The sequence below is a fragment of the Falco biarmicus genome, chromosome 8 (genome assembly GCF_023638135.1).
Source record: "Falco biarmicus isolate bFalBia1 chromosome 8, bFalBia1.pri, whole genome shotgun sequence".
NCBI lineage: Eukaryota > Metazoa > Chordata > Aves > Falconiformes > Falconidae > Falco > Falco biarmicus.
Window position 1 is genome coordinate 56,340,163 of NC_079295.1, and position 26,150 is coordinate 56,366,312.

The following is a 26,150-nucleotide window of genomic DNA, read 5'->3' on the forward strand; positions in this document are numbered from 1 at the left end:
GCTGCGGCTCGGCCTGGCGGTGCGCCCGGCGGGGCCGCCCCGCCGCTGATGTCAGCGCGGCCGCCCCGCCCGCCGCCGCAGTGACAGCTCCGCCCGGGCCCAGTCCAGCCCAGCCGGAGTGGGAGCGGGGCGGGCGGGCTGGCCATGGCCGACGACTTCGGCTTCTTTTCCTCGTCCGAGGGGGCCGGCGCCGAGGAGGACCCGGCCGCCGCCTTCCTGGCCCAACAGGAGAGCGAGATCGCGGGCATCGAGAACGACGAGGGCTTCGGGCCGACCGACGGCGAATCGGCCGCCGCCCCGGCCGGGCAGGCGGCCCCGCCGGAAACGGGTGAGCGCCGCGCTGAGCCGGGCGGGCACGGCCAGGGCCGGCGGGGCGCAGGGGGAGCTGCCACCCCCGAGGGCGTCAAGGGCTGCACCCCCCCGTGCCCTGAGGTTGCCCCCAGGCTGCACCCCCCGTGGGACCGGGGTTCCCCCGGGATGTGCACTGTCCCCAGTGAGTGATGGGGTCCATGCTGCACCTGCATGGGTGCAGGTGGTGGGGTTGCCCAGCGGACCAGCCCTGCATCCCAGCAAGGGCTCTCAGGGGCTTGTGCTTGGTCCCAAACCTGTTCGGGTTCCCTTTCAAACCTCAAGATGTGGTGTGAATCTTGAGCTGGGACTTGCCAGCAGCGGGGCAGTTTGTCCCCCATGTGCGCAGGCAGGGTTCCCTGGGTTGGATGGATCCCTGTCTCCATGTCTCGGTGCCCCCAGCTGGGGCAATGTGAGGGGCATCCAGGTGGAGCTGCGGCACAATGACAGCCCTGTCACTGTCCCTGCAGACAGGAAGGCGCTTTGGGGTGCGGAATGGAAAGCATTTCCATTGGGGATGTTGTGGTCCCAGGCCCTGCAGGTAGAAAGTGCTACTCCTGATCTCTTGCCTCCAGTCTGCAGGAGCAGGGCTCAGGGGTCTGCTCTCTGCATGGACATAGGGACGCTGCTGCCACAGTACTCTGGCTCCTTTCCCTAACACAGGCCCACAGGGCTTCCGTGTGCTGACTGCAGAGCAGTGGTTTCACCTCTCTGCACGCAGGGCTGTGGAGGCAGACCCGGGCCCGGAGAGGTGCTGGCAGCCGCAGTGATAAATGCAGTCAGACAGGCTGGAGCTGGGTGTAGCCGGAGCTGCACCGTGGGGGCGAGCGCTGTGGGGACAGCGCTTGCCTGAGCTGCCTGTGCCTGTGGCTAGCTATCTGGTGGAAGCCCTGTGCTTGTCACTGGGAAGCACTCAGGGTCTGGAGTATGCCTCCAAAGCCTCTTCTCCCCTTGTCAGCGGAGACCCTGCATGGCGCTGGCATTGTGACCCTGTTGTGCAGCTCTAAGTGTTCTTTGAGGCTGGGAGGCAGATGGGGCTGTACCCCGGCTGTGTATATTGGTGGTGTCTCATTCCCAGCCCTAACCTTGCCGCTCGTCCCAGGGGCATCCCCCCAGGTGAGTTCTTGAGGGCCTCAGTACACATGCACGCCCTCCTCTTCTGTTGGAGCACATTGCAGTGTTTCTGTGGGCCCTGTCCCTGGCGTGGTTGCCTTCCCTTTGCAGCCCTGCACTGCTGGGCGCTTGGCCGACTGCTTCTGGGTCAGCTGTCTGTGTCCATCGGCAGCCTCTGCCGGGCCGCTTGGAGGTTGGGGTTGGTTGTTGTGTCTTTAGCACCTGCCTGTGTCCAGCCTTGTGCCTGGAACCATTTCCCTAATCTTCAGATAAGATAAAAAAAACAGTGAAAACACTGAAATGACATAAATGCCCAGAGAGGCTTATCTGGGAGATAAAGAGATGCTGACTGTATCCCACCAAGGACAGGAGACTGTGGGTCCTGGCCCACATATGGGGGTGTGTGCTGGACTCCCAGGAACTGATTTGCTTCAGTTTCATGAACAACAGCCCTTCTGGGATCACCTGTAGCTGACATAGTTGTGTTTCTCTTTCTTCCTTTTTCTTTAGCTGGTTTCCAGAATGGAGGAGCCACTGTCAATGGAGATGTCTTTCAGGTGAGAGCTCAGACCCTTGCCCCAGTCCAGTGGTGCTAAAGGGGGATCGGGTGAGTATGGGGCCAGCACTCCACTGCTCTGCCCCCAGGGTTGACTGGAGTTTACTGTCCAGCTGCAGAACAGCTATGGTGCTCCTGGAAAGGTCTGGGTCTCATGAGGAAGTCCTGGCTGCTCAGTTCTCACCCCTCTTTGAAAAGAAGATTGGTCCCACCTGCCATGACCTGCCCCAAATCTGTTTGCAGGTGGCGTGTGCCCTGAAGGAGTGCCTGCACCCTGACAGCAGATGACAGATCCTCCATTCCCCACAAAAGCCTCCTCTTTCCAGCCTGGGTAGCTCCTGGGGGGCTCTGAGGCAGTCAGGAGCACCTCTTAGCAGAGGCCAGAGCAAAGCTGCTATGGGACACTTGCTTTGCTGACTTGCTAGCATCTCCCATTAAACCCACTTGTCCCATGGCCAAGAGTGTTTTGTGGGGGCCACCCACCTAGGTCTCGGCTCCCCCAAAGCCCAGCTCTGCTGGCTACAGGAGTAGCTGTGTCAGCATCTGGTAAGCCCTTTACCCCACTTGGTGCTCAGCAGTGTGGCATGTGCATTGCCCGTGCCTAGTTTACTGGATGGTAATCACATCAGAAACGGGACAGACTTAATTAGATTGGGGATCTTGGAGGAAAGCCGTAATCCCGTTGCTGAGCTCAGCGTCAGGCTGGGCATCTCAGCCAGCGGAAGGTATTAGGAGGGGTGCTGAGCCAGTGTGGTGCTGGGCCTGGCGGGAGCTGTGGAGGCAGCTGGGCTCGGAGGAGTGAGGGAGGGTCTTGCCTGTGGGCTGGTGTCCAAGCAGAGAGCAGCACCTCCCCTGAGCCCTGCCTCTCGCCTGGGCTCCCCATCTGTTGAGGCTAAGCCCGTGACAGCACTCAGTCCTGGGGCTGCCTCGGCCTGAGTTGGGGCCAGGGAAGCCTGGTGCTGGTGGGAAGCATGTCACAAAGCTTGTGGCCGTCCTCTGCTGTGGGGCTGCCCAGAGGATGTGAGAGGTGTGTTGGCAGTGAGCAGCAAGTCAAGGAGGGGAACGCTGGGAAGTCTTTCTGGGTGACAGGGCCTGGGGCTGGGAGAGCAGCTTGAGCAGCGCTTTGGGGATGCTGCCCCAGATACCCCAGGCTATCACCCCCCCTCTGTCCTATCTTGGCTTGTCTGAACGCTGGGAGTGTGGAGTCCTCCCCTGCTGCCAGTCCTTCAAGGTGGCTGGGCTGGGCTGTGGGAAGAGCTGGTGCTGATGGTGCGGTGCTCATGTCCTGTAGGAGTCCAATGGTCCCACGGATGCCTATGCAGCCATAGCCAAGGCTGACCGGCTGACCCAGGAACCTGAGAGCATCCGCAAGTGGAGGGAGGAGCAGAAGAAGCGCCTGGAAGAGCTGGGTGAGATCCAAGGCTGTGTGTGGCCATGCTTGTAGCACCTTGTGATGTGTCATTTGGAGCCTTTGGGGTCCCTCACCTGGCGGTGACCCTGCTGCATCCCAGAGAGATGTCTTGTGTCCCACGCCATGTGGGTGCCCCTGCCCAAGATGTGCTGTCCTGAGGGCAGTGATGCCTTTCAGACCGTACTAGTCGGGATTGAGAACAGGCCTGGGGGGCTGCAGCTGTCCTGCCTGCTGAGGGACTGCCCAGCAGACCCAGTGGGTGCCAGTCTGGCTGATGGAGTCTATCTTGCTCTGGCCTTAGATGCGGCATCGAAGGTGACTGAGCAGGAATGGCGTGAAAAGGCCAAGAAGGACCTGGAGGAGTGGAACCTGCGTCAGAATGAGCAGATGGAGAAGAACCGGGCAAACAACCGGTATGTTGGGGTCAGTGTGGACACGAGGGTTGTGACGGGAGCTGCTGTGCAGCCAGATCTGCCTTCCTGGGATGTCTGGGGGCCTTTTTTCATAGAATCATAGAATTATTTAGGTTGGAAAAGACCTTTGAGATCATCAAGTCCAACCATTAATGCAGGACTGCCAAGTCCATGTCCCTAAGCACTGCATCTACAGATGCTTTAAACACCTCCAGGGATGATGATTCCATCACCTTCCTGGGTAACCTGTTCCAATGCTTTGTCACCCTTTCTCTGAGAAATTTTTCCTAATATCCAATCTGAACTTCCCCTGGCTTAACTTGGGACTCTTTCCTCTTGTCCTGTCGCTTGTTATCTGGGAGAAGAGACTGACCCCCACATGCCTACAGCCTCCTTTCAGGTAATTGTAGAGAGCAAGAAGATCCCACTTGAGTCTCCTCCAGACTAAATGAGCCCAGTTCCCTCAGCTGCCCCTTATACTTGCTCTCTAGACCCTTCACCAGCTTTGTTGGCCTGCTCTGGACATAATCCAGCGCCTCTATGTCCCTCTTGAAGTGAGGGGCCAGCCCAGCCCTACAAGGATGGAGCTTTGCCAGGCAAGGGGAGAGGTCCCAGGCTTTGGGTGGCTCTGGTGGCTGTGCAGAGCTGCCGTGGCTGTGACCACCCTGGGATCTCCGTGCTTCCTGCCCACCTGTGTGGGCCTCGCATCAGGGCAGGGTTGGGGCACTGTCTGTGCAGCCCGGCCGTCACTGGCAGGTTTTCCTGATGCCATGTATGCGGTGATGAGTGCGTCATGCTCTGTGGGAGGATGCTAACCCCCTTTCTGTTTCTCTCTTTCTAACCCTCTGCCTGCCTGTCCGCTCTGTGCTCTCTCTCTGTCTGTGCCTCGGGGCTAGGATCGCTGACAAAGCCTTTTACCAGCAGCCGGACGCCGATGTGATTGGCTATGTGTATGTGCCTCTTACAGACTGTATCCTGCCCCACAGGGTCTGGGGGTCCTGGCCCCAGCACTGGCTGCCCAGCCAAAGGAAGGGGGTGGATGTGGGAGGTACTAGGCCCTGGTGAGCTCCCAGAGGGAGGATGATGCAGCTGAGCATCTCCAAATGGTGAAGTCTTAGGAGTCAAGTGGAGCTCCTGGAAATGCCCCTGTGGGGCCCCTGGTTGAAGAGGCAAAGCGGTGGGGTCTTGTGCCTTTTGGGAGATGGCTCTGGGAGTGGAGGAGTCTTGGGAGCAGGCAGACACCCCAGTGCCCCTGGATGAATGGTGTCTTGGGCGAGTGCAGCCAACAGCAGCCTTGAGATGGCAGAGGATGCTGAGCTCATCAGCTGGAACAAGGGGACAGGAAGCGGGGACACAAGGGGTTTCCAGACAGAGGGGGGAGGGTCTCCTTGGAAGCAGTTCTGCCAGTGACAACCCTCAATGTCTCCACAGGGCCTCAGAGGAAGCATTCCTGAAGGAGTCCAAGGAGGAAACCCCAGGCTCCGAGTGGGAGAAGGTGGCCCAGCTCTGTGATTTCAACCCCAAGAGCAGCAAGCAGAGCAAGGATGTCTCGCGGATGCGCTCGGTGCTCATCTCCCTCAAACAGACACCCCTGTCCCGCTAGCTGCCGGCTGGCACGAGTGCAGCAGGGCAAAGCCAGGCTCACAGAGCCGGGTGGCTTCATGGGGCCAGCCCAGGAGGGGCCTCGCCCTGTCTGCCCCCTGCTCCCTGGTGTGCACCTCGGCTGTGCTCGAGTCACTGGTTGTAACTCTCCCCATGGTTTTCCTTTGCTTAAAAGGTGCATCGATCTCTTTTTACACTTATTTATTACTGTGGCATTTCCCCAGGAAGCTACACTGGGTGGCAGAGCTGAGTTAGCTGGGGAGCCCCTGGCCTGGGCTGTGGAGGTTGTTTCCAGGGGCCTGGCTGAGAGAGGGGGAACGCCGCGCCCCGTGTTCCCCACCTCACCCCTATGTTGGGAATAAACCTGCCTGCAACTGTCTTGGCACTGGGCAGCTGCAGGCATGGCAGCCCCGTGTCTGGGCCTGGGTCCTAACCCTGGGGCAGCGATCCTAGTCGGACCCTGGGCTGCTGTCTGCCTTTCCTACGGGGTTTAGGGCAGAGCTGGTGCGGGGCTGGGAGGGTGGAGGAACAGCTCTGACTCAGCTCCACACTGCTAGGTCCTCTGGGGGGTACGGCCGCAGCATGCTGCTGCCAGGCTAGCCGGGACCGAGGAGTGTCAGTGCAGATACCCAGGCTAGGCCAGACTTAAAGTAGTTGCCCCAAGCCCCGCAGAACTCTCCCCAGCCTGACTGTGCATCCCAAAAAGCTGGTAGGGCTCTGGGCAGCAGTTGCAGTGTCCAGTGTCCCATCTGTCCTGTGGGGCCACTGGTGCCTGGCAGCATGGTGGAGCAGGGCACTGGGAAGGGGCCATGGGGTGAGCATACAGGATGTTTTCTGTCTCTCCCCCAAGACCACCAGCAGCTGGGAATGTGAGGTGCTAGGCTCCGTGGGCCCTTGGCTCTGCTCCTTCCTCTGCTCCTAAGATGGGAGATGGAGGCTGTGTGGTTGCAGAGGAGCTAGGAAGGTCCAGCTGCTGTGGCGCAGGTCGAGCCCTTAGCTCCCCAAGGGCCCCGAGCAGGATTGGGCAGAGTTCTGGCACTAGGGCTTGTACTGTCCCTAGAGAGCAACCCAGGCATCTGTCTGCAGCTCTTCTGTGGCTTCTCTCTAGCCCCGGTTGGATTTGCATGCCTAAGGCAGCATGGTGAGATGCCTCAGTCTTGGTCCCCACCCAAGGCACACACTTCCCAGCCCAAACACCAGCTTTCTCTCCTCTGCTTGGCAGGGCCGGCACCAGCCCCTCTGGCTCAGAGGCCCAGCCCTTGAAGCCCACAGACCTCCTGGGTAGCCGGAGAGGGGCAGGCCTGCGCCCACCCTGCTGCGGGGCAGCCTTGAGCTTGTGCCTCAGGTCTGACCTGCCGGGGGCTTGGGAAGGGCTCGCAGCAGCAGGCCAGGGGGATGTGGAGCAGGGCCCACAAAACGTTTGCTTGAGCCCTGCTCAGTGGAAAAGCCAAGTCCGCAGAGCTCTCCTGCCCTGCAGCTATGGCTCCACGAGTCAGGAAGGTCACCTGCCCTGCTGCTGCAGCCCTTGTGTGACCAGGCACCCCTGGCTCTGGGGCATTGGCACGGGACATAGGTGTGGAGGGAGTCACTTGGTGGTGTGTGCTGGCATTGTGCCCCCTTGTCCGTAGGGCTGATCACTCCTACCCTGTCCCCCTACGCTCTGGCATGTGTAGGCAGCTCTGCCGCAGTGCAGACTAGACACCAATGCAGGATAGCAAGAGACCTTCGGACTCAGCTGTCTGCCTCTGCCTTTTACTGTAGAGCAGCAGAAAGCACCTCTGGCTGCTTCCTGGGGGCGGAGAGCCCCCTCGCCCTGTCTCTCCAGCTCCTGCAGGCAGCCAGGCCCCTGGGTCCCCAGCTGCTGTGCACCCCATGTCAGGCAGGGGCAGCCAGCTCCTGGGGAGCCGTGCCCACAGCTGTTCTACATCCCCTCAGCTTTGGTATCTGTGACTGTTCAAATTACCTGTTACAATAAACCTATTACCACCAGTCCTGCAAGGCACTGTTTTCTCTCTGCTTCAGCAACACGCGTGTGTTTAGGAAAACCCACAGCTATAAAGCTTCCTGTGGAAAGAATGGGGCTGAAGGAGAACCATGTCCTACAGGAAAAAACAGGAGCAGGGGGAAGGGCCACAGGCTTTGCGTTAGGCCAGAGCAGCAGCAGCAGCATCAGAGGGCTCTGCTCTTTGCCCAGGGAGCTGCCCCCCAGCCCACCGTGCCCATCTCCACGCTGCTGGGCACCACACTTGCAGCTCTGCCCCTCAGCAGCCTGTCACACCCCTGCCCCAAGCTGGCCAGGCTGGAAGTGCCATCGAGGCAGCCAAAAGTGGCTGCTTCTGGGAAAGATGTGCCAAGCAGGCACCCAACAAGGGAAGGTGGGCAGGGCCCCGGGCTCCCTGGTGCCAAGGTGGAGCTCACCCTGCTCCGAGCTGGCGATGGCTTGTGCCCCACCCTTGCATCTCAGAAGTCAGCTCTGCTGGGCAAGAGCCTTCCCTCTCTCCTTGCTGAGGCCCGCTAGCACAATTCCCTGGACAGAAGAATCAAAGTGCTTGTTTGCGGGCAGAAGCGGGTTTATCCCTCAGCCTGTCCTCCAGAGAAGCTTGTAAGGCCACAGTGTGCTCAGCAAAGCTGCAAAGCCACTGCAGGCCGGGGGCGCTGGGGTGCAGCACCAACATGGAGACACCCAGAAAGCAATGCCTGGAAACATCCCAGGCATCTCAATGTGAGGATGCACTGCAGCACGGTTAGGGGTGTCTGTGCCCCCTTCCCCTACAGAGATAGGCCCTGCCTACTGGTAGGTACAAACCACTGCAGCAAACAGAGCCAACAGCCCCATGACCCCCTGGCTCTGTGGCCCTGACACAGAGGAGCACTGCCTCTTCACTCACCAAACACCCCCGGTACGATCTGAACGATCCAACGCCAACTGCAGGAACTGGAGCTACCCATGACAATGTTTGTGGTGACACAGGCAGTGCAGCTGCCTCTGGGAACAGGGCACTTCTCAGCAGCCAGGTCCAGCTCCCATGAAGCTGTGAGCTGCGCAGGAACCGACTCCCCAGCCGGAGCAGCAGTGTGTCCCAGAGAACGCGGCCAGGCCTTGTTCTGGAAATGTGAATTCCTAACTTGTTTTCACAGGGAGTTATATCTCTTGTGTACTGCTTGCATCATCACAGCTCCAAAGCAGCTGTGCCTGCTCCCTTTCCTTCCTACACTGTTTACTGTTCTGGCTTCTCAATGCTCTGCAAGCCAGTATCAGTCAGAATCTTGCTGCAATTCATTTTATTACTCACTGGTTATACCAAACAGATTATATATTCTCCCCAGACAACTCACCTCCTGCTTATGAACTCTGTCCTGCCAGGATCAAGCCATAAACAGACCTGTTCCTGCCTGCTTGGGCTGCTCATTTCTCAAATGCTGGTTCACTGTCCGACTAATGCCACACTTCAGTGCAGACTCTGACACACAGGACACAGTTTTAACAGACTGTGACAGCACCAAGCAGGGACAGGAGGCCTGATGGGAGTGGAGAGCCTCAGTGAGCCCCACCCTCCAGTGTCGTGGGAGCATAAGGTCTCATGGAATCAAAAAATGCCACAGCCCAAATTTCTGGTTAATCACTGAGGTGTATTAGCTGCGCTTCCAGTGCTCTGGAACACAGAGCCTCTCTGGCACTGGCTCCACCAAGACTGCACAACTGTCTCTCAGAAAACTGCATCTGCAGCGAGAATCCATCCTGCCAGCTGGGGTACAGGTTGGTAGGTACACACCCGTGGGCCGCAGCTTCTGTCTTGTCCAACTTCACTTTCTAGATTTCATGGCTGTGACCACCATGCCTCCCAGGAGGGCCGCAAAGGTGAAGCCCTGGGCCAGTATACGTGCCCGCATCATCAGCTGAGAACGACGGGTGTTGCCTCTCTGGAAGCTGATCAGTCCGTAGGTCAGGACACCGAGCGTACAGAGGCAGCCTGTGGAGAAGGCCACGGGCACAGCTCAGCGGAGCAGGGCAGCGGCTGCGAGGAACAGCTCCCGCCTCCTTCCCACCTACCCCCCGACCTGAGCGCTGCTGGCTTGTCAGACAGCACCCGCAGCCAGGAGACGTGCCTCCCCAGAGGGCAGCCCCTTGGCTCTGGGCTCAGGAGGGGCCGCCCCACTGCTCACGGCCCTCCCGGTCACCGGGCTTCACCCCTCTGGCCCTTCCCCCCGCCTCAGCGCCCGCACCGGCACTCCCCGCCCGACCCCCTCACCCAGAGGCACCAGGGGGTTCTCGCGGGTCTTGCGCAGGAACTTGTCCCCGAAGCCCTCCTCCGTGAACACCGGCAGCGGGCTGGGCTCCAGCGGCGGGGGAGGCCCGGCCGCCATGCTGCCGCCCGCAGGGAAGGTGACCACCCGCCGCACTCCCCGGCAGCCGTAGCCCGGAAGCGGCTCTCCCGACGGCCAATGGGGACAGCGCTACGGGAAGGCCGCGCGCGCCGCCCCCGCCGCGGGGCATGCTGGGGGATGTAGTCCTTGGCGAGTACCCGGCCGGGAGGCTCTGCGGGGGCGGGACTACAGTTCCCGTGGTGCCCCGCGGCCCCGCCCCGCGCGGCTCGGCCCGGCGCTCGGTAGCGGCAGCAGCGTGGGGCCGCCATGCCGAAGGCGAAGGGGAAGAACCGGCGGCACAAATACTCCTACAACGTCAATCGCAAGCGGCTCTACCGCAGCGCCCGCCGCCGCGCCGCCCCGCGCATCGCCTGGTGAGAGCTGCGGGGCGGCCACGCGCGGGCCCGGGCTGTGGGCAGGGCGGTAGTGAGCCCGCCGCCGTGAGGCGGGGGGCCGGGTGCTGCATGGCTCGGTGGGCTCTTGGGGGACGATTGTGTGTGCGTGGGGTGGCGGTGGGCGCAGCCCCTGACGGCCGTGCCTGTCCCCCGCAGCTCGCATATCCGCCATGCCTGGGATCCGTCCAAGTCGGTGGCGCAGAACCTGGCCGAGATGGGCCTGGCCGAGGATCCCAACAAGGCCGTCCCCATCCCCAAGAAGAAGCTGCTGGTAAGTGTGGCCGTGCCCCGCTGGGGAAGGGCGAGGGGTTCGGCTGGGGCTGCTCCTTCGTGGGGGACGAAAGGTCAGGCCTCCCCCAGGACACGCAGCCGGGCTGGGGAACAGCAGTGTGGAGAGCAGCCTTGCCTGGGAGCGCGGGGCAGGTGGCCCTGGATCAGCCTCTGTAGGTGGATGGGTTTCTTATCCTTATTGGTATGCTTTTCTTGCCGGGATCCTGCGTGGGAACAAACTACAATGATACGGAGAAATAATGGACTTTAACATCAGTCAGTCTCCAGGGACTTGCCAGAGAGGTGGGGTTGGAAATCCGGTGGCTGAGATACTTCTGATAACAAAGCCTCCTCGTGCAGCAGCACCAGCTGGGTCTGCCTGCATTGGTGGGCAGTGCTTCCAGGCAAAAGGTGGCCCTGGGAAACATCACACTTATGAGAAGAACCACGAGTGACCTTGTTTGCCCCTTGTCTTTGTTCACGCAGTATTGTTTGGGCAACAGGCTTTCCCACGAGCTACCTTAGTGGTGCAAATAAGGCTCTGCTTAAGCCGGCTGAGATTTCCTCGTTCTTGCAGCCATTGTATAAGCATTTTGGAGTATTGGGAGCAATGGATTGTGACACAGCTCTCTTTCAAATGGGTTTTTCTTGAGTTACCTTGTCCCTCATTTAACACAGGGGATGGAAGTGGAAAGCGATGGACGGGAACAAGGAAAGAAAATAGTGCGGAAGCCCTACGTGGTGAACGGTCAGTGCTGCTTCTGTCCTCTCCAGGGAGCGCTTCACCACCTCCAGCCCTGGCAGGTTTCCTGCTGAACTGCACCACTGCCATTGGATTGGGGGTTCTTCCAAGGCCCTGTCCGCTATTTTGTCTCTCATCTCTGTGCTGTGCCAGGGGCAGGGAAGGGGATTACTTATTCTCCAAGCTTGTGGAAGAGTACCCCCCTTGGCAGTCAACTGGGGGTTCCAGCCAGGCCAGAGCTGAGCCAGGAGCCAGGACAGCAGCTCTGCTGTTCTTGTGTGTCCTCATCAATTTCCTTTTCATTCCTGTGCTGCCTTTTTTGCAGCATTTCCACCTGCAGCCCCAAGAGGGCTCTTGTCACTCTGAAATGGGCTGGCGTGTGGCACCAGGGTGAGAAGAAACTGCGGCTGCAGTACCCTGCGCCTTTTAGTGGTAGGCTGAGCAGCTCTGAACAGTCACCTTCTGCAGCTTGGGCAGAAAGGCTCCACTCCTTGTGGTGTGAGCTGGAAAGGAGTTGCAGCGCAGGCCTGGAGGCCTGCAGCCTATGCGGAGGGCTGTTGTCGTGTTCATTTTCCTACACAATCGTGCTGGGAAGCAGCCCTGTGTGTGCAAGCAGTTGAGCTGTGCTGCAGCAGCCACCAGGCTTGATCTTAGGAAGAGGCTGGGGACCTGTGAGGTGCTGCTTGCTTCCCTCCCCTGCTTCACGGTATCTCTGTCCTCTGCCTAGAGATGGAATATGAGGCCAGTCTACCTGAGAAGAAGTCAAACACGCTCTCACGAGACCTCATTGACTATGTGCGGTACATGATACAGAACCACGGTGAGAACTACAAGGTAAGTACTGGCTGTCCTGGAGTGAGGAGCACCCAGAGCGATTCACTCCAGGATCTTCTGCAGGATGGGAATTGCTCATCCTCTCTCCTGGATTCTGTTTTGCATTCAGCTGATTATTAAGGGGAAGCAGCACTTTGAACCTGGGCCAGATCCCCATCGGAGTCAAGCACTGGCCTGGGCGTGCCTTTGGAGCTTGGCTGGGCTGGTTTAATGTTTACTCTTGGGGCTGCTTCTCTGATTTACCCTCTCCTTTGTCACAGGAAATGGCTCGAGATGAGAAGAACTACTACCAGGATACTCCCAAGCAGATCAAGAGAAAGATCAACGTGTACAAGAATTTCTATCCTGAGGAGTACAAGGATTTCATTGCATCACTCAAGCAGGAAAAGATGGACGTGCAGTGACTGCCCTTTCCTATCAGGTTTACCTGCAAGCACAGGCTTGACGTGACCATTTTCTAAATCGAGCAGGGACTGACAGACAGGTGACAGTTACTTACAGGCTCAGTGCCTTTCAAGTTGAGCTATGCAAAGCCTCTGGGGATGGAGGAAGGACCTTTATTAGAGGTAGTTATAACCAGGCATGAAAGACTTGGCTGTGGTTTGTGACATTGGAACTGAATGTGTTGTGCTGCTCCCTTTCTATGTGGTCAGCCCTTCTTTTGCCTTGTTAAAATAAATTACTCCTTCAAGCTGGTGTGAATGTCTGGCTCATGGGCTTTCGCTTGGTGCAGTCCAACTTTGCAGAGCTTCCGGTGCCAACCCGCAGGACATGGGTATTTGGCATGTCACCCTCTGCAGCAGCAGGGGTGGGGGCCCACGGGGAGTGGACAGCAGATTTGCGGATTCCCCTGTAGGCAGCAGAGGCCGGAGCAAGGCCACATGCTGCTTCCTTCCCCTGCAAGTGACCTTCCTTCCTGCAGCCTGGGAGACCAGGCTGGGGATCCCTATCCTGGCAAGGAGCTGGAGGGCAGTGCGGAGTGATCATCCTCTTTTATTGACAAAAGGAAAGAGCTACTGTACAAAAGGTTTCACAGCAGAGACGGGCCAGCAAGTACCCCCCTTTCCCTGATGTACTCCCGAGCTTCCATGATCGGTTTTCCAGAAACCAGTGCCCTTAGCCTCACCTAGCAGCCTGCAGGCAGGGCTTCCTGTAGTCCCTGAGCCTGGCTCCTTTCCCTTCTCCCTGGGGCAGCTGAGAGGGAGGAGGGCCAGGCAGGGGGACAAATGCCTGCTGAGAGCAGCTCCTACCAAATGGTCTGTCTTTACCCCTGTTCAGGGTGTAGGGCTGGCCAAAACCTGCCTTCATCTCTCCTAAACAGGGTTTTAAATACAGAGTTGGGGGAATTAAGAACCATGCTCACCCCCGCAGGGTGAGGGACAGCCTCAGCTGGTGATTGCAGCCAGTGTGCGCCGTTCTGGTGGGGCAGCAGCGCAGGGCTGTGCCAGCAGTAACTCCTCATGTTTGTCAGGAAGGAGAGCCTACCTCCTGGGATGACGCATCTATGCCAGTGGGTGAGAGGGCTGCCTCACTTGTTCAGCCCCATTCATTTAATATCCTGCACGGCTGCCATGAAGATGTGGGGCTCTGCCCTGTGCTGCACGTTCCCACTCACCAGAAGGTAAGAGCTGTGCTCGTGCTTCCATCCCAAGGGAGATTTCATTCCCAGACTGGAGGAGGTGGTTGCCCTCTCCCTGCAGCAGAGAGCAGAGCCAACTGCTTGTGTTCCCCAAGGGCAGCCGTGCTGCAGCTCAACCCCAAACCTTGTGGGGTGGAGCAAACACCCCAGGGCCAGCAGCCTGCTGCCAGCGAGTCCGAGCTCCAGGGCTCCCACCCAGCTGCCTCCATCCTCGCACTGCAGACATGGAAGAGGAGCAGTGCCAGGGGTGGGAGCCCATCTCCTCCCACGCAGGCTCAGGGCTGGGAGAGCAGGGTGATCAGCAGGCTTCTCACGTGGAGGACGCTGGTGGCAGTGCTCAGGCTGGCCCAGGTCGCGCTGGTGGGCAGGAGGAAGAACTCCCGCTGGCCGCTGAGTGTGTGCAGGGCCAGCTCCTCCTGCAGCTCTGCCGCGCTCAGGGCATTGCTCTTATCCTGAGAGGGAGAGAGGCAGCCGCTCAGGAGGGGAGCAGTGCCAGGAGCAGTGCTGCTAGCTGGCAGGAGCCCCGTCCCGCTTGTGCGGTCCTCGCAGGGATCGTGTGCAGGCAGGGCTGCCTTGCTCTTGCACTGGAGTCACTTTGGCACAAGCTAATGGAAAGCAGCACCAGGCATGAGTTGGTCACCTGCCTGGGGAATGTATTTCCCCTTGGGGATTTTGCATGCTGCTGCCTGGGTGCTTTCTTGAAACTTGTTAGCTGGGGCACTGGTAGCAGCAGCCACACCTCCTGATGAAGACTGGAGGAGACAGGCCCCAAGAAATCAGATTTTGCAAGAGCTGGTGGATTTAGGGTATTAGGATTTTGCCTCGGGGGCCCTGTGGAGGAACAGTTTCACTGGAAACAGCCCCGGGGCCAGCTGCAGGGATGGACGAATGGATGGACACCCACCTGCTTGTTGGCCAGCACAACCAGGGGCAGCTGGGGCTCTGCAGCTAGCAGTGCGTGCAGCTCCTGGCGTGCCACCAGCAGGCGTGACCTGTCCACCGAATCCACCACAAACACCAGCACGTGGGCCTGGCTCAGGTAGTGGGGCCAGTACGCCCTCAGGTTCTGGCTGCCACCCACTGTGGAAGACAGGCAGGGTTAGGCACCGGTATGGGGTAAAGCGGAGCTGCTACCTTCCCGTAGCACCCCAGGGAACCAGGCTTCCCATCACCCGGGATGCTCCCGCCACCCAGGATGGTGCTGGCAGGCAGAGCGACCCTCTGGGCTGTGAAGGCTCAGCCCCGGGGGGACACGGTGGGGCCAGGCCAGCCTTACCCTCCAGCAGGTCCATCTCCAGCCCCTCGACACAAAGCTGGGCAGAGTTGAAGCCGTGGGTGGGTGCGATGCGCTCCCTGGCTGTCTGGCTGCAGATGTAGTGCAGGACGCTGCTCTTGCCAGCCCCATCCAGCCCCAGCACCAGCACCTGCCGCCAGTCCAGCTGCGGGGGCACAGGAGGGTGTGGGGTGGGTGGGAGCCGGTGCCAGGACCCGCAGCCTCATACTCAGGCAGCTGGGTGAGGGACCACCCTGAAGCAAGGGGACCTGACAGCACACACACCCCCAGCCCCTGAGCCCTGTCTCCATCCCAGTGGGTTCCTTGGGTGGTCCAGACTGAGGGACCCCTTCCTCAGCAGGATGGGCTGCAGGAGGGTCCCCAAGGGCCATCATCCTGCCTAATATTCTGGAGAATCCAGTCTGACCTGCTCTGGGGGTTCCTGGTATGAGATCCCAGGGGGATCCTGACCCTGCATCCCCTTCCCCAGCCCCACATGATCAGAGGGATCCTGCTGGTGATCGGGAGCCTTCCAGGTCATCCCAGGGGCGATCCCGACCCCCCGCCCATTCCTCAGCTCGACGGTCTCGGGGGAGTGAGGAACCAGGAGGGATCCCGACCCCCTGCCCCATCCCCACCGTGCTGGGCTCGTGGAGGTCCCGGTGAGGGACTCCGGGTATCGGGGCTCCCGGGGAGATCCCGACCCTGTGCCCTTTCACCCCGCGATGGGCCGGGGGTCCCGGCCAGGATCCACGGTCCACCCTCCCTTACCGCGTCGCCGGGGGGAGATCGGTCCCGCAGCTCCTGCAGCTCCCGCTCCCACCAGCCGCTCCAGTCGGTGCCGGTGCCGGTGCCACGGAAGTAGATCTTCCAGGCGATGAAGAGGAGGGAGCCGAGGGCGGCCGCGACGGCTCCCAGGGCCAGCACCAGGTCCCGGAGGGCGCCGGGCGGAGCCATCCGGCGGCGGCACTGACAGCGGCACCGGCAGCGCGCGGCCGCGGCGCAGCTGTGCCCCGCCCCCCGCCAGCTGTGCCCGCGGGCCGAGCGCCAGCGCCAGCTGTGCCCGCCTCTGACGTCAGCGCCGCGCTTAAAGGGGCCGCTCCGACAGCGGGGGGGTGAGGGGGGGAGAGATGGACGGATGGATGGGGAGAGGGAGAAATGGTGGGGAGAAGGGACGCTGGGGAGAGGGAGGAAGAGAGGGAGGGGGCAGCGGGGGCGCTGACACGTGGGCCACCCCTAGGGCCCGCCCCTCCCAGCAGCCTGGCACCCAGCACAGCGGGCGCCCATGGGACTCGGCTGTCCTTAATCCTCCCCGGTGGCTCAAGGCGTCCCTGCCCCGGGCCAGGGCCCCTTCCCTGGAGCCCCCGCGGCCTTGTCTGCGGGGCAGTTGCAGCAGGCTGGGAAGGGCCCCCCAGCCCCGCTGCTGGCGCCATGGGTGGGCCAAGCACCCCTCCACCCCTCCGGCGGGTCGGTGCGCCGTTGGGCAGCGGGTGTGAGCGGGCAGGAGCGGGCGGCGGGTGCTCCTGAGCGGGCAGGGCCGGGCTCGCTGCCCCGGGCAGAACGCCCCACGCCACCGAGGACCCACGCCACCGAGGACCGGCAGGGCCCATCCCCGGCCCGGTTCCGCCACCCCAGGCCCCGCCTCCTGGCACTGGCCCTGCCCCCTGCCCCAGGCCCCGCCCCTCCTCCCGGCACCGCCCTGCCGGGTACCAACTACACATCCCAGCGTGTCCCGCGCGCCGCGGCCAGCTCTCGCGAGATCCGCGCGCCTATAAGTTCGCCCCCGCGGCACCGCCCCCCGTCGCATCTCCCCTCAGGCGGCGGCGGTGGGAGCCAGCAGGCTCCGCCATGGCACCGCCCGGCCCGCCGCCCCCCGGCCCGCCGCCCCCCGGCCAGCCTCGCTAGCCTTAGCCGAGCCGCTGCGCCGCCGCCGCTATGACTTCGCGGCAGCCGGACGCTCCCGGTAAGGCCCCTCCCGCCTCCGCGCTCCCCGCCGGCCCGGGTAGGCCGCGGCGGCGCTGAGCGCTGCCCTCTCTGTTCGCAGCGCTGGAGCAGGGCGGCGGGGCCCGCCCGGGCAAGATGTCGCTGCCCATCGGCGTGCCGCGGCGGGCCTTCAGCTACGACGACGCTCTGGAGGACACGGCGCCCATGACGCCGCCGCCTGCTGACCTGTGCGCCAACGTCCTCTGGAAGCAGCCGGTCATCCCCGAGCGCAAGTACCAGGAGCTCTCGAAGGTGCGGGCCGGCCGGTTGGCCCGGGGCCTGGGCCTGGCGGGTGTCCCGGTGCCGCTGCAGCCCGGCCCTGGTAGCCCTCCGGTCCGGCTGCTGCTCCCTGCTCCCCGCAGCAGGGACCTGCTGGGCCCCGGAGGAGCTGGGGACAGGGCATGGTTCTGCTGCCAGGCCCTGTCGTGGGAATGCTGCAGTGTGGTTGAGGGAGGCATGTTGTGGGAGCCTCCTCGCTTATGGCAGGTGTGGATGGATGGGAAAAGCTGCAAGCTGTAACCTGGCATAGTAAAACCAGAGCAAAAGGGTTGACTTAGGCTCGGTGTAAACTCTTTATGATGAGGGTGGTGAGGCACTGGAGCAGACTGTCCAGAGAAGCCATGGATGCCCCATCCCTGGAAGTGTTCAGAGTCACTTGCGATGAAGCTTTGAGCAACCTGGTCTAGTGAAGGGTGTCCCTGCCTGCACCAGGGTGGCTGGACTAGATGACCTTTGAAGGTCCCTTCTGACTCTAACTGTTCTATGGAATGACCATGGGTATGCTTTGATTGCAAGACCGGCTCTTTCAAACTGAGGCTATTTTCTGAGCTTGAATTGAAGTTAAATGTTGTTGAATGGAAGTAGACAACTCTTGTGTCCATTTGAGTTTAACCTCTACTTTTACCTCACTTTGTTATAAAATCTTTCTTAGGGAAGAAAACCTTAAGTTGTGGTTTGGCACAAAAAGCAAACTGGCCAGTCAGGGAGCAGTAACTTGTGTTTTAGGAGGAGGAAGCCTGTATTTCACAGGATTACTTGTTTTCTAGTGTTTGTCTAGTCCTTTGTTGCTAGGGTCTTGTGATCAGTGGTAGAGATGTGACCACTAGACACACTGAGCAAGAAACTGATAAACGGAATAGGGTGGAAACCAGATCTGAACACCAGTGTCTAATCTGTGTGACTGCCATTCTGTAAATAGTTTGTGTTTCTGAGCTGTCTGTGGAAGAGTTCTTGCTCAGTTGACCTTGAAGTCCAATTTGCAGTTATGAGAACGGAAGTAGATATGTTAGGGTTTCTTTCCTGTTGACCTTTTTGTACTTTGACTGAAAAATTGCTGGCCCTGAGCCTGGTGGGTTTTCAAATGTGGGGTGAAGTTGCTTGTTCGTTGCTAAGAATTATGACGTTCAAGCTCTAAACATTCCTGGGCTGTAGTGAGAACAGTGCATGTGCTTGTTCCATGGGATGAAGGATAGCTGCTGGAGCACCTTGGCCTTGTCTCATTTGAGTAGTTAAGAGATGTGTCCTGTGATGAGATACTTTCTCATCTTAAACTGTACCCTGCTTCTTCTCCACAGGTTGAGGAGGGAGATGCCGACATGAATGCACCTGTCATAACTCCGTCATCATCCACTGAAAGTGTGAACAAGGTGCCTGTGGTGAAGGCCAAGGCCACTCATATCATCATGAACTCTCTCATTACAAGTAAGAGCTCTCATCTCTAATGTGGTGGCTAATGAGGTGTGGGCACATGAGTGCGCTGGCTTGCTAATGCCTCAGGGTAATTACCGGAGTTCCTGGATGGTTTGTGGATTCAGACCTACTTTGCTCTTGAGCTGTGTGAGGGTTCTTTGGAGGATGCTTCTAGAAGGAAGCAAGGAACTAGGGAATAGATCACATCTGACTGCCTCTGTGTTTCCAGGTGCTGGAGGTGGGTGATGAGGAAGGAGTGCAGGGTACATTATCTCCTGACAGGAGACTGCTGCAGTCCATGCCACCTTGTTGCTGGAGTGCAGAGGTGGCAGCTGCTGCTACTTCATGTTTGCTTATTAACTTGCTATTTCTGAATGACAGGTAAAGCTCTAAAATTAACCAAAGCAGTCTGGAGAGCTGACATACTGTGCTAATGGAGCACTTGCTAGCATTTATGTTAATAGCAGCAGCAGCTGCTGTCTTGCTAACAGTAACACTTAATTAAAAAAAAAACAAACCTCAAGTCATGATGCTTTAAAATCAAATTAGGTCAGTTATGTTTGTGGAGAAGACGTGCCCATTTGCAACAGGAAGAATTATTCATGTGTTAATCTGTTCCTGCTGCCTCTTCTTTTAGCAGCTGGGATCTGAGCTTTGTCTTTTCCTCCAAGCTGTGCATCCAGAGAGGTCTAGATCTTCAGATGAGCATTTTGGAATAGCTATACCTTTGAACTTGTTTCAGTCTTGGCTCAGAAATAACCAGTGCATCAGAAAAGAACATCCAGAATGTGGACTTTCTGGAAAGCATCTCCTGTTGTAGTCTAATGATAAAATGCTAATCTAGTTAAAACCATGATGGCCTAAAAATGTTTTTGTGCAGTAAATAAGGAGCACCATTCTATACCTCCCAGGAAGAACATTCAGTCAAAAGTTGGAAATAAACAAAGGTCCTCTAGATTTCTCATACATACAGTGCTATCCTTGCAAGTGATACTGACATGGGAAGTGTTACCTGTTTTAAAAAATACATTGGGCTTTTCTAGTAATCTTTCTGTGCTCTAATTAATTTTGACTTTTTTCTTATTCCATGAGGGAGTGAGCATCTTATGCTGGGAAGGGGCAGGGGTTGTGCATGGGAAGTACTTACATCTTTCAGAACTGAAGTTGATATCAGTGTATGGGATGTTGGCTCTGTATTTGGCTGAACAAGCTTTTTACCTAAACTAGAATCACTGGGAGTCTTTACTGCTCGTTCTGTAAGGCTGTGATTGTCAAATCAGCTAGTGTGGGCAGTCTTTCAGAAGACTTAATTTTTTTGTTGTTGTTGGCCAAAAAAACTCCCTTGAATCTAGGTGGCCACTTAAAATGTCCAGCCTATTGGGGTCTCCTAGATTTAGGAAACTGTGATTAGGAGTGATGTAGCTTCTTGGCTGAGCTGGGCTTAATGGCAAGTGTTGCATTTGTAATACGTCTAGTGATTTGGGGCAAATAGCTGTTCATCTGGCTTCACCCTATGACTCAGCATAGTTTTCAGATCTCATTAGCTTCATCTTGCTGCCTCTGTCAACTCATCACAACATGTATGTATGAATGATGAAAAAGTCTTGCATTTGGTTGCTTAACTTTGTTTGCTAGAACTGCTTGTGGTGGCATTTGTGTGTGAATATGTGCTCTTGTCCATTCCAGAGCAGACTCAGGAGAGCATTCAGCGCTTCGAGCAGCAGGCAGGGCTGAGAGATGCTGGCTACACTCCCCACAAAGGCCTCACTACTGAGGAGACCAAGTATCACAGAGTGGCTGAGGCAGTCCACGTAAGGCTTGTTTTGCATTGGCTTTTTTCATGTAGGTTGTGTACTAGTTTAACTGGCGACATAACTTTTGGAGCATGTTGCTAGGACTCTCCTTAAACTGCTTTCTTTGAAGGCTTTTAGCTCATTGTGTAAAAATTACCCACATATATTTTAAAGTTAGCATTAGCCTTTATAGTTTTGAAACTGAAAATCTATCATCCCACAGTCATGTCAATCACAGTTGTCTTTCCAAGTGAGCTTACACAGGCTCTGGTTTCTTGCTGTACCTTTGAATGGTGCCCTGCAGTTGACTGTTGTAACTGTTTGTCTGGAGAGAACTTGTAAACTGTGCATTTCTGATGGGGAAGTTAGCAGATGAGATTGGGCTTGCCTCGTACTGGAAATAAAGACAAAGGTCTTGAACCAGCATATTTCTGATGAGCTCAGTTGCCCACAGTAACCTTGTATTTGGAGTTTAATAGTGAACTTGCCAAGTGTACTCCCACAAGGTCAAAGTTTCAGTAACAGTCTTGGTGAATTGCGTTAGTGTGGCTTGGGCAGCCACAGGAAGCTTTCTGAGAAGGTGCCTGTGTAGCTGGTGTTTGAACTGTAACTGCCCTCAAGTGACTTCTTCAAAGTTCAGTTTGTGCTGTCTGACTTTTAATAACCTGGTTCACATACACCCGATTCCTGTTCATTTTATGGCCAGGGGTAGTCTTCACTTGCAGTTCGTCTCAGAGTGGTGCTGCCATACTTTTGTATGTGGATTACTTCTCAAGGTCTAGCACTCCTAGACCTTGTACCTTCTGTGTGAGGTCTGGTCTCACCCTTACTAGAGAACTTGAGGTTCCAAAAAGCTTTGTTGCTCTGAAAAGTGCTGGAGACAAATGCTTGCTGTGGCATTTGACTTACTAGGTAGCTGAACAGATGCATAAGCTAGCTCTGCTACGTCTGCAGCATCCCTGTGAATCTGGTATGGAAACAGTGCATTACTGTTGGGTAGTGAATTTGAATTGCAGTGTGAGCAATAGGTGTTATTTTACTTCTAGCCTGGAGAATGTGTCTGGAGTATAGTGGACTTCTAAAATGCTTATCTGATGTGGAAAGAAAGGGGTGTATGCAAGTATTGTAATACAGGGTATAGCTTTAGGTGAAGTGACACTTAAATCCTTATCACCTGTGATATAAACAATTGCCTAATTTTGACAATAAAACTGGCTGTTTGTTCCTTATGTCTTGTATTTAAGCTCTGTTGCTTCTGTTTCTCTTGCCTCTCCTAACAGAAGCTAAAAATGCAGACTGGAGAGATGACAAAAGATGACAGACAAACTTCTTCTGCTCAGTCTACTCCAAGCAGCACTCCCCACGCTTCTCCCAAGCATAAAAACAGGTACTCTGTTCCTGGCAGACACTGCCTCCGTTAGTTTCCTACAGGCTGCTGAGGTGGGAGCTGCTACAAATAACTTTTGTATCCAGTGAGGGATTGTCTAAGGGATGAAATTCAGAGCCTGCTGTGGATTGGTGTTGGACAGATCCAAATGCTGAAAGATTGTGCAACTTGGGCATACATATCTTCCTTTTGGGTTGTAACAAACCTATTCAAATTGTTTAAATTGCCCCCTGATAACCACATGTAAAGTTCCTGGCATGGTGGGGCCACTTGAAGTATTTCATTCTCATGCTCTGTATATCTCTATTATTTTTTTTCTGTAGGGGCTGGTTTAGTCAGGGATCCTCTACTTCTATCACTGGCCCAGACTTTGGCATAGAAGCTGGTGGGGACAAATTGCCATCTGAAAGATGGAGCTTTTTTGGACCCAAAGCCATCCAGAAATCTGCCAATGATCCAGGTATGTCGCCTAAAATCTCCTGCCCTGCAAGATCTAGGGGAGACCTGTCATACAACAGACTTGCTAGATATTTCTGGAGCCTTATCCTGCTTGTCTTGTTACTTTCTAGGACCACCTTGTGAATGTGTGCTATTCATCTTTCTGTGCCTGAATATAAAGCAGTTAGGTAAAACCTATGCCAAGGATCTGAAAGTAGAAATAACTTGCACTGAGCTGCAGTAAAAGAGCAGGGTGTGAAGGTGACACTTTTTACTCTTCCTCTGATGTCTGGTGGAACCAGAACTGGAAGTGCCAGCCACTGATGTGGAATATACTTTTGATGACATGAAGCTGCTGGGTCTTGTGTGGGATTTCTGCAGTGTCAGGCATCTGTGACACTGCTTACTCCTGGCGGCAGTGGGAAAAAAAGCACTTGGCTAATTTTTCTAGCTCTTACTTCCTGTGATTTTTTTTTTTTATCAGGAGGATTTACCATCCAATCGTATAAGGGTGCCCAGAAGCCATCCCCAATGGAGCTGATGCGTGCTCAGGCTACTAGGATGCCAGAGGATCCAGTTACCTTCAAGCCACCCAAAATGGACATTCCAGTCACAGAAGGGAGGAAACAATCTCCACGTTCCCATAATATCAAACCTCGGGATCTAAATGTGCTCACTCCCACCGGGTTCTAGGAAGAATGCTTCTGGTGTCTTTAGCAGGCTACAGGGTGTCTTAGGCTCTGCTTCTCTGTCCCATTGTGCTGCAGTAAAATATGGAAGTCTCCCTTCCAGCTCTTCATCTCAGAAAAGGAAACTGTTGTGACTGTCCTCCTAAAGCCAGTCTTGGAAAATCTCCTGCACTAGTACTAAACCAATGTAAACCGTCCTGTCTGCTCTATCCCTACCAGTTAGGTCTGCTAGGCTGCACTAGATGTGCTTCCTTGTATACTACACCACCATAAAACCTTGAACCATGTTTTGTGGGACAGGACTGCATGTCATGTGCAAGCAGGCTGGCTTGTCTACCTGTAGTCTGGTTCTCTTGTCCTGCTCAGTGCTGAAGTACCCTCAGGAAGACAGTGATTATGTCTGGCATATACAGAACACCAGCAGAAAATGATGAAAACAAGCAAGGACTGAAAACTGGACTCTTAACTGCCAGAAGGAAGCTGTTCTGCAAATGGGGTGGGTCAGTTTTAAATGTGGCACTCCCTTACTGTCCAGTGTGACCTTATAGTTTGACACCTAGTACTTTGTTCTTGGAATTTTTTTTACAGGAAAAGTGAGCAGTGACCATTCTAAGATACTTCTAATGAAAGGCAGGGAGCAGAATCTAATGGGGTTTGGCAGTAATGAGGAAGAACGTCTTTTCCAGCTCCTTATGTTCCTCCAAAAAGATTGAAATGACCGGAGCTGGTGTAGCTTGAACCAAGTAATCATCCTCTTTTTTTTTTTTCTGTAAAACAACACTGCCCTGCCTTCTCCTGGACAACAGGCTTACAGATGTTCTGGCACCCTGGGTGTTGCCTGATTTGTGGGGTTTTTTCCTATCATCCTGTATGAAGTTTTAGATGTCAGGGGCACTTCTCAGTAGGGTTTTTTGTTTCGTCAGCATTAAAGGCATTTTGCAGGTCTGGGGGAGGACTGAGGACAGATCAAGGCTAAACATTCCTTCCTGCTATGATACAGATGTATGTAACTTTTGGCCTAGTTCAGAACTGGTTATTGGGAACAGCTAACACCTGCTTTCATGAAAAGTGGAAGGAACCCCTGGCTACCTTCTAATCCCTTAAGCATTATAGACAGTGTTGCTCTGCAGTCTTCACCTGTCCTGTAGCAAACCGGTCTCTCTCTTGATCTCATGATTGTGTTGCAGAGCTCCCTCAGCCAGCAGCAGGCTTTGTGTGGTGCAAAGTGGCAGCAGCAGCCTGGCATCTGGTACTGGAAGCTCCTCTGTTGCCAGGACATTACGCAGGAGTTACTTAACAGCTGGTAACTGTTGAGCTCTGGAGTTTCTGCTGCCTTAAACATTCCTCCTGGCGAGAGAGGCAGGGTTGGCTCACTTGGCTAGCTGCTGTCCCCTCTGAAGAAACATGTTTTGTGGCTCTGCTTCCTCTCAAGCTTCAACAGCACTGCCAATGATGTGTTTAAAGTCTCCCACCCAACCAATTCTCAGTCACTACTCATTTGCACCTTGGCAATCAGTCTCTCATTTGACATTAATTTATTTGTCTGTATTCATGTCTGTGTGATTATTTTTTTGTTTGTTTGTTACTGGAAAATAAAATCCTTGTGAATGGAGGTCCTTGGTGTGTGTTAGCACTGGCAAAGCACCTGTGGCAGAAATGTGGTGCTGTCCACTGAGTCAAGGTTCTGCCTAGTAAGGCTCTGGCAGCACTTGCAGTAGGATGAAATGTTTGCTTTGTAAAACTCCCTTTTGACAGGGGGAAATAGGTTTAAATCCAGACTTAGCCCTGTCCTGGGGCTTGTGCAGGTGAAACTAAACATGGAAGTCTTTTATGTTTTCTTGAGCTGTTCAAATGGTGATTCTTCATGTTGCAGAGATTGTGTGCTGTGTTTGCACCTGTACTATGTAGGAGCCAGGCTGGTATTTGCCTAGAGGTGCCCAGCTCTGTGGTGTGACCATCTCAGCTTTGCTGCCCTCTGAAAAGTTCTGGTTTGAGTGCTGTTACAGTATTTGTAGCTGTGAAAGTACTGCTGATAGAGCATGTGTTTCCTCTGTGCTGGGAATGTCTGAGCTGAATGCTGGTGTTTCCTGTGCTCCTAGAGTGTTAGCAGAATTAAAAGTGATTAAATAGATCCTGAATCACCCAGGTATTTCTGGTAGAGGCTGCTCCAGGGCTCTGTTACATAGGCTAATATCACAGTTTAGTTTGGGAAGGCTGGGGTTTTAACTGTGTCCTCTCAGAATATCATACTACTTTCTGTATTTTTACTTCAACACTGTTCTTGGGGATATGACCAACATATTGAAAAATATCATCCATAATTACAGCCCTCTTGTTGGAATGCTGATTCTTGTCTAATTATGGAAGTCTAATCCAGTTAGGTTCTTTTAACTGGAAAATACGCCTGAATGAACATACCATGCAGGAAGAGCAGCTTTCTAGAGCAGGGAGCACTTAAGGTTTTGCACTGTTGGGAATACTTCTGGCTACTACTCCCAAAACATTATTTCACTGTCCCCTGGATGGCTTATCCCTGGATTAGAGGGGCAATGCCATGTGAATGGTTAGTTTGTTCTGCACCTGGCAGTTGAAAAGTGGCTTCCTAAAGAACAAGGAGCAGATGTGAGCCCCAAGTCAGACCCTTTCAAGCAGTTCTGGGCTAACTAAAGCCAGTCTTTTGGGTGAGGCCCTGCTGTGTAGCAGGCACCACATCTTCAGTGTGTGCAGTGCTAATACCAGGACTACTGCATTCCTGGCTCTGCCTGTGCCGCCTGGTACTCCTAGGCTCTGCTTTCCTCATTAGGACACTGCCAAGGGTCCCCTGTCAGGGGGGGCAGCTACAGGAGCATCTCCTGCTCCCAACCTCTGTTGCTGCTTGCTGAACTGTCTGAGGAGAGCTTCTGTAGGAATGCCCAATTGCTCTCTGACCTCAGCTGCGATTTGAGTGGATGGCAGTGGATTTGAATTCAATTTTCATCTCCATAATGTGCATGCTTGCCTGGACTGCAGACACTTCAGTGCTGGAAGAGAGAGGCACAGCCTTTTCAGCTGATGCTGCTATTCAGTCCTCCCTCTTGACATGCTAATCACCTTGGGCAAATTCATGTAGTTTGATTTGATTTGAAGCAGAAATGTTCCTTTCCTGAGGACTGACCAGCATGGCTTAGGGATCTCTGCACTGTGAATGCCCTCACTGCATCCCACATCTGG

General features: G+C 55.7%; 5 protein-coding genes across 6 annotated transcripts; 3 read left to right on the forward strand and 2 right to left on the reverse strand.

Moving 5' to 3' along the window:
• The first annotated feature begins 4 nt into the window (after positions 1 to 4).
• On the forward strand, positions 5 to 5,631 carry CLTB (clathrin light chain B). 2 transcript variants are annotated; one of them, XM_056348359.1, is made up of 6 exons: positions 5 to 328; positions 1,972 to 2,018; positions 3,309 to 3,426; positions 3,730 to 3,841; positions 4,738 to 4,791; positions 5,273 to 5,631. In XM_056348359.1, the coding sequence occupies exons 1-6, from the start codon at positions 145 to 147 to the stop codon at positions 5,442 to 5,444; spliced, it is 687 nt and encodes a 228-aa protein (XP_056204334.1). In that variant the 5' UTR covers positions 5 to 144; the 3' UTR covers positions 5,445 to 5,631. The 2 variants fall into 2 exon arrangements, with proteins under 2 accessions (XP_056204334.1, XP_056204335.1); XM_056348360.1 differs by lacking the exon at positions 4,738 to 4,791.
• A 3,421-nt stretch (positions 5,632 to 9,052) lies between these two features.
• On the reverse strand, positions 9,053 to 9,865 carry HIGD2A (HIG1 hypoxia inducible domain family member 2A). The gene is made up of 2 exons (XM_056348363.1): positions 9,694 to 9,865; positions 9,053 to 9,414 (listed from the first exon to the last, which is right to left on the reverse strand). The coding sequence occupies exons 1-2, from the start codon at positions 9,806 to 9,808 to the stop codon at positions 9,248 to 9,250; spliced, it is 282 nt and encodes a 93-aa protein (XP_056204338.1). The 5' UTR covers positions 9,809 to 9,865; the 3' UTR covers positions 9,053 to 9,247.
• Positions 9,866 to 10,022: 157 nt separating this feature from the next.
• NOP16 (NOP16 nucleolar protein) lies at positions 10,023 to 12,745 on the forward strand. The gene is made up of 5 exons (XM_056348362.1): positions 10,023 to 10,182; positions 10,360 to 10,474; positions 11,152 to 11,221; positions 11,943 to 12,049; positions 12,310 to 12,745. The coding sequence occupies exons 1-5, from the start codon at positions 10,076 to 10,078 to the stop codon at positions 12,451 to 12,453; spliced, it is 543 nt and encodes a 180-aa protein (XP_056204337.1). The 5' UTR covers positions 10,023 to 10,075; the 3' UTR covers positions 12,454 to 12,745.
• Positions 12,746 to 13,026: 281 nt separating this feature from the next.
• Positions 13,027 to 16,579, reverse strand: ARL10 (ADP ribosylation factor like GTPase 10). Its single transcript, XM_056350482.1, has 4 exons — positions 15,733 to 16,579; positions 14,965 to 15,127; positions 14,593 to 14,768; positions 13,027 to 14,140 (listed from the first exon to the last, which is right to left on the reverse strand). Exons 1-4 carry the CDS (start codon positions 15,916 to 15,918, stop codon positions 13,964 to 13,966), a joined length of 702 nt encoding a protein of 233 aa, XP_056206457.1. The 5' UTR covers positions 15,919 to 16,579; the 3' UTR covers positions 13,027 to 13,963.
• A 185-nt stretch (positions 16,580 to 16,764) lies between these two features.
• KIAA1191 (KIAA1191 ortholog) lies at positions 16,765 to 24,552 on the forward strand. Its single transcript, XM_056349115.1, has 7 exons — positions 16,765 to 16,924; positions 17,006 to 17,196; positions 18,519 to 18,645; positions 20,320 to 20,444; positions 21,707 to 21,813; positions 22,137 to 22,273; positions 22,736 to 24,552. Exons 1-7 carry the CDS (start codon positions 16,897 to 16,899, stop codon positions 22,942 to 22,944), a joined length of 924 nt encoding a protein of 307 aa, XP_056205090.1. The 5' UTR covers positions 16,765 to 16,896; the 3' UTR covers positions 22,945 to 24,552.
• Positions 24,553 to 26,150: the final 1,598 nt, after the last annotated feature.

Excerpts from the sequence above, each read along its gene's own strand:
- CLTB (XM_056348359.1), top strand. The coding sequence starts at position 145 with ATGGCCGACGACTTCGGCTTCTTTTCCTCGTCCGAGGGGGCCGGCGCC. Across the intron at positions 3,427-3,729 it reads GAAGCGCCTGGAAGAGCTGG|ATGCGGCATCGAAGGTGACT; the intron begins GTGAGATCCAAG and ends CTCTGGCCTTAG. Across the intron at positions 3,842-4,737 it reads AAGAACCGGGCAAACAACCG|GATCGCTGACAAAGCCTTTT; the intron begins GTATGTTGGGGT and ends CCTCGGGGCTAG.
- HIGD2A (XM_056348363.1), bottom strand. The coding sequence starts at position 9,808 with ATGGCGGCCGGGCCTCCCCCGCCGCTGGAGCCCAGCCCGCTGCCGGTG. Across the intron at positions 9,415-9,693 it reads GAACCCCCTGGTGCCTCTGG|GCTGCCTCTGTACGCTCGGT; the intron begins GTGAGGGGGTCG and ends CCTTCTCCACAG.
- NOP16 (XM_056348362.1), top strand. The coding sequence starts at position 10,076 with ATGCCGAAGGCGAAGGGGAAGAACCGGCGGCACAAATACTCCTACAAC. Across the intron at positions 10,183-10,359 it reads GCCGCCCCGCGCATCGCCTG|CTCGCATATCCGCCATGCCT; the intron begins GTGAGAGCTGCG and ends TGTCCCCCGCAG. Across the intron at positions 10,475-11,151 it reads TCCCCAAGAAGAAGCTGCTG|GGGATGGAAGTGGAAAGCGA; the intron begins GTAAGTGTGGCC and ends CATTTAACACAG.
- ARL10 (XM_056350482.1), bottom strand. The coding sequence starts at position 15,918 with ATGGCTCCGCCCGGCGCCCTCCGGGACCTGGTGCTGGCCCTGGGAGCC. Across the intron at positions 15,128-15,732 it reads GATCTCCCCCCGGCGACGCG|CTGGACTGGCGGCAGGTGCT; the intron begins GTAAGGGAGGGT and ends GTGCCCCCGCAG. Across the intron at positions 14,769-14,964 it reads GGAGATGGACCTGCTGGAGG|TGGGTGGCAGCCAGAACCTG; the intron begins GTAAGGCTGGCC and ends TGTCTTCCACAG.
- KIAA1191 (XM_056349115.1), top strand. The coding sequence starts at position 16,897 with ATGACTTCGCGGCAGCCGGACGCTCCCG. Across the intron at positions 17,197-18,518 it reads AGTACCAGGAGCTCTCGAAG|GTTGAGGAGGGAGATGCCGA; the intron begins GTGCGGGCCGGC and ends TCTTCTCCACAG. Across the intron at positions 18,646-20,319 it reads CATGAACTCTCTCATTACAA|AGCAGACTCAGGAGAGCATT; the intron begins GTAAGAGCTCTC and ends TGTCCATTCCAG.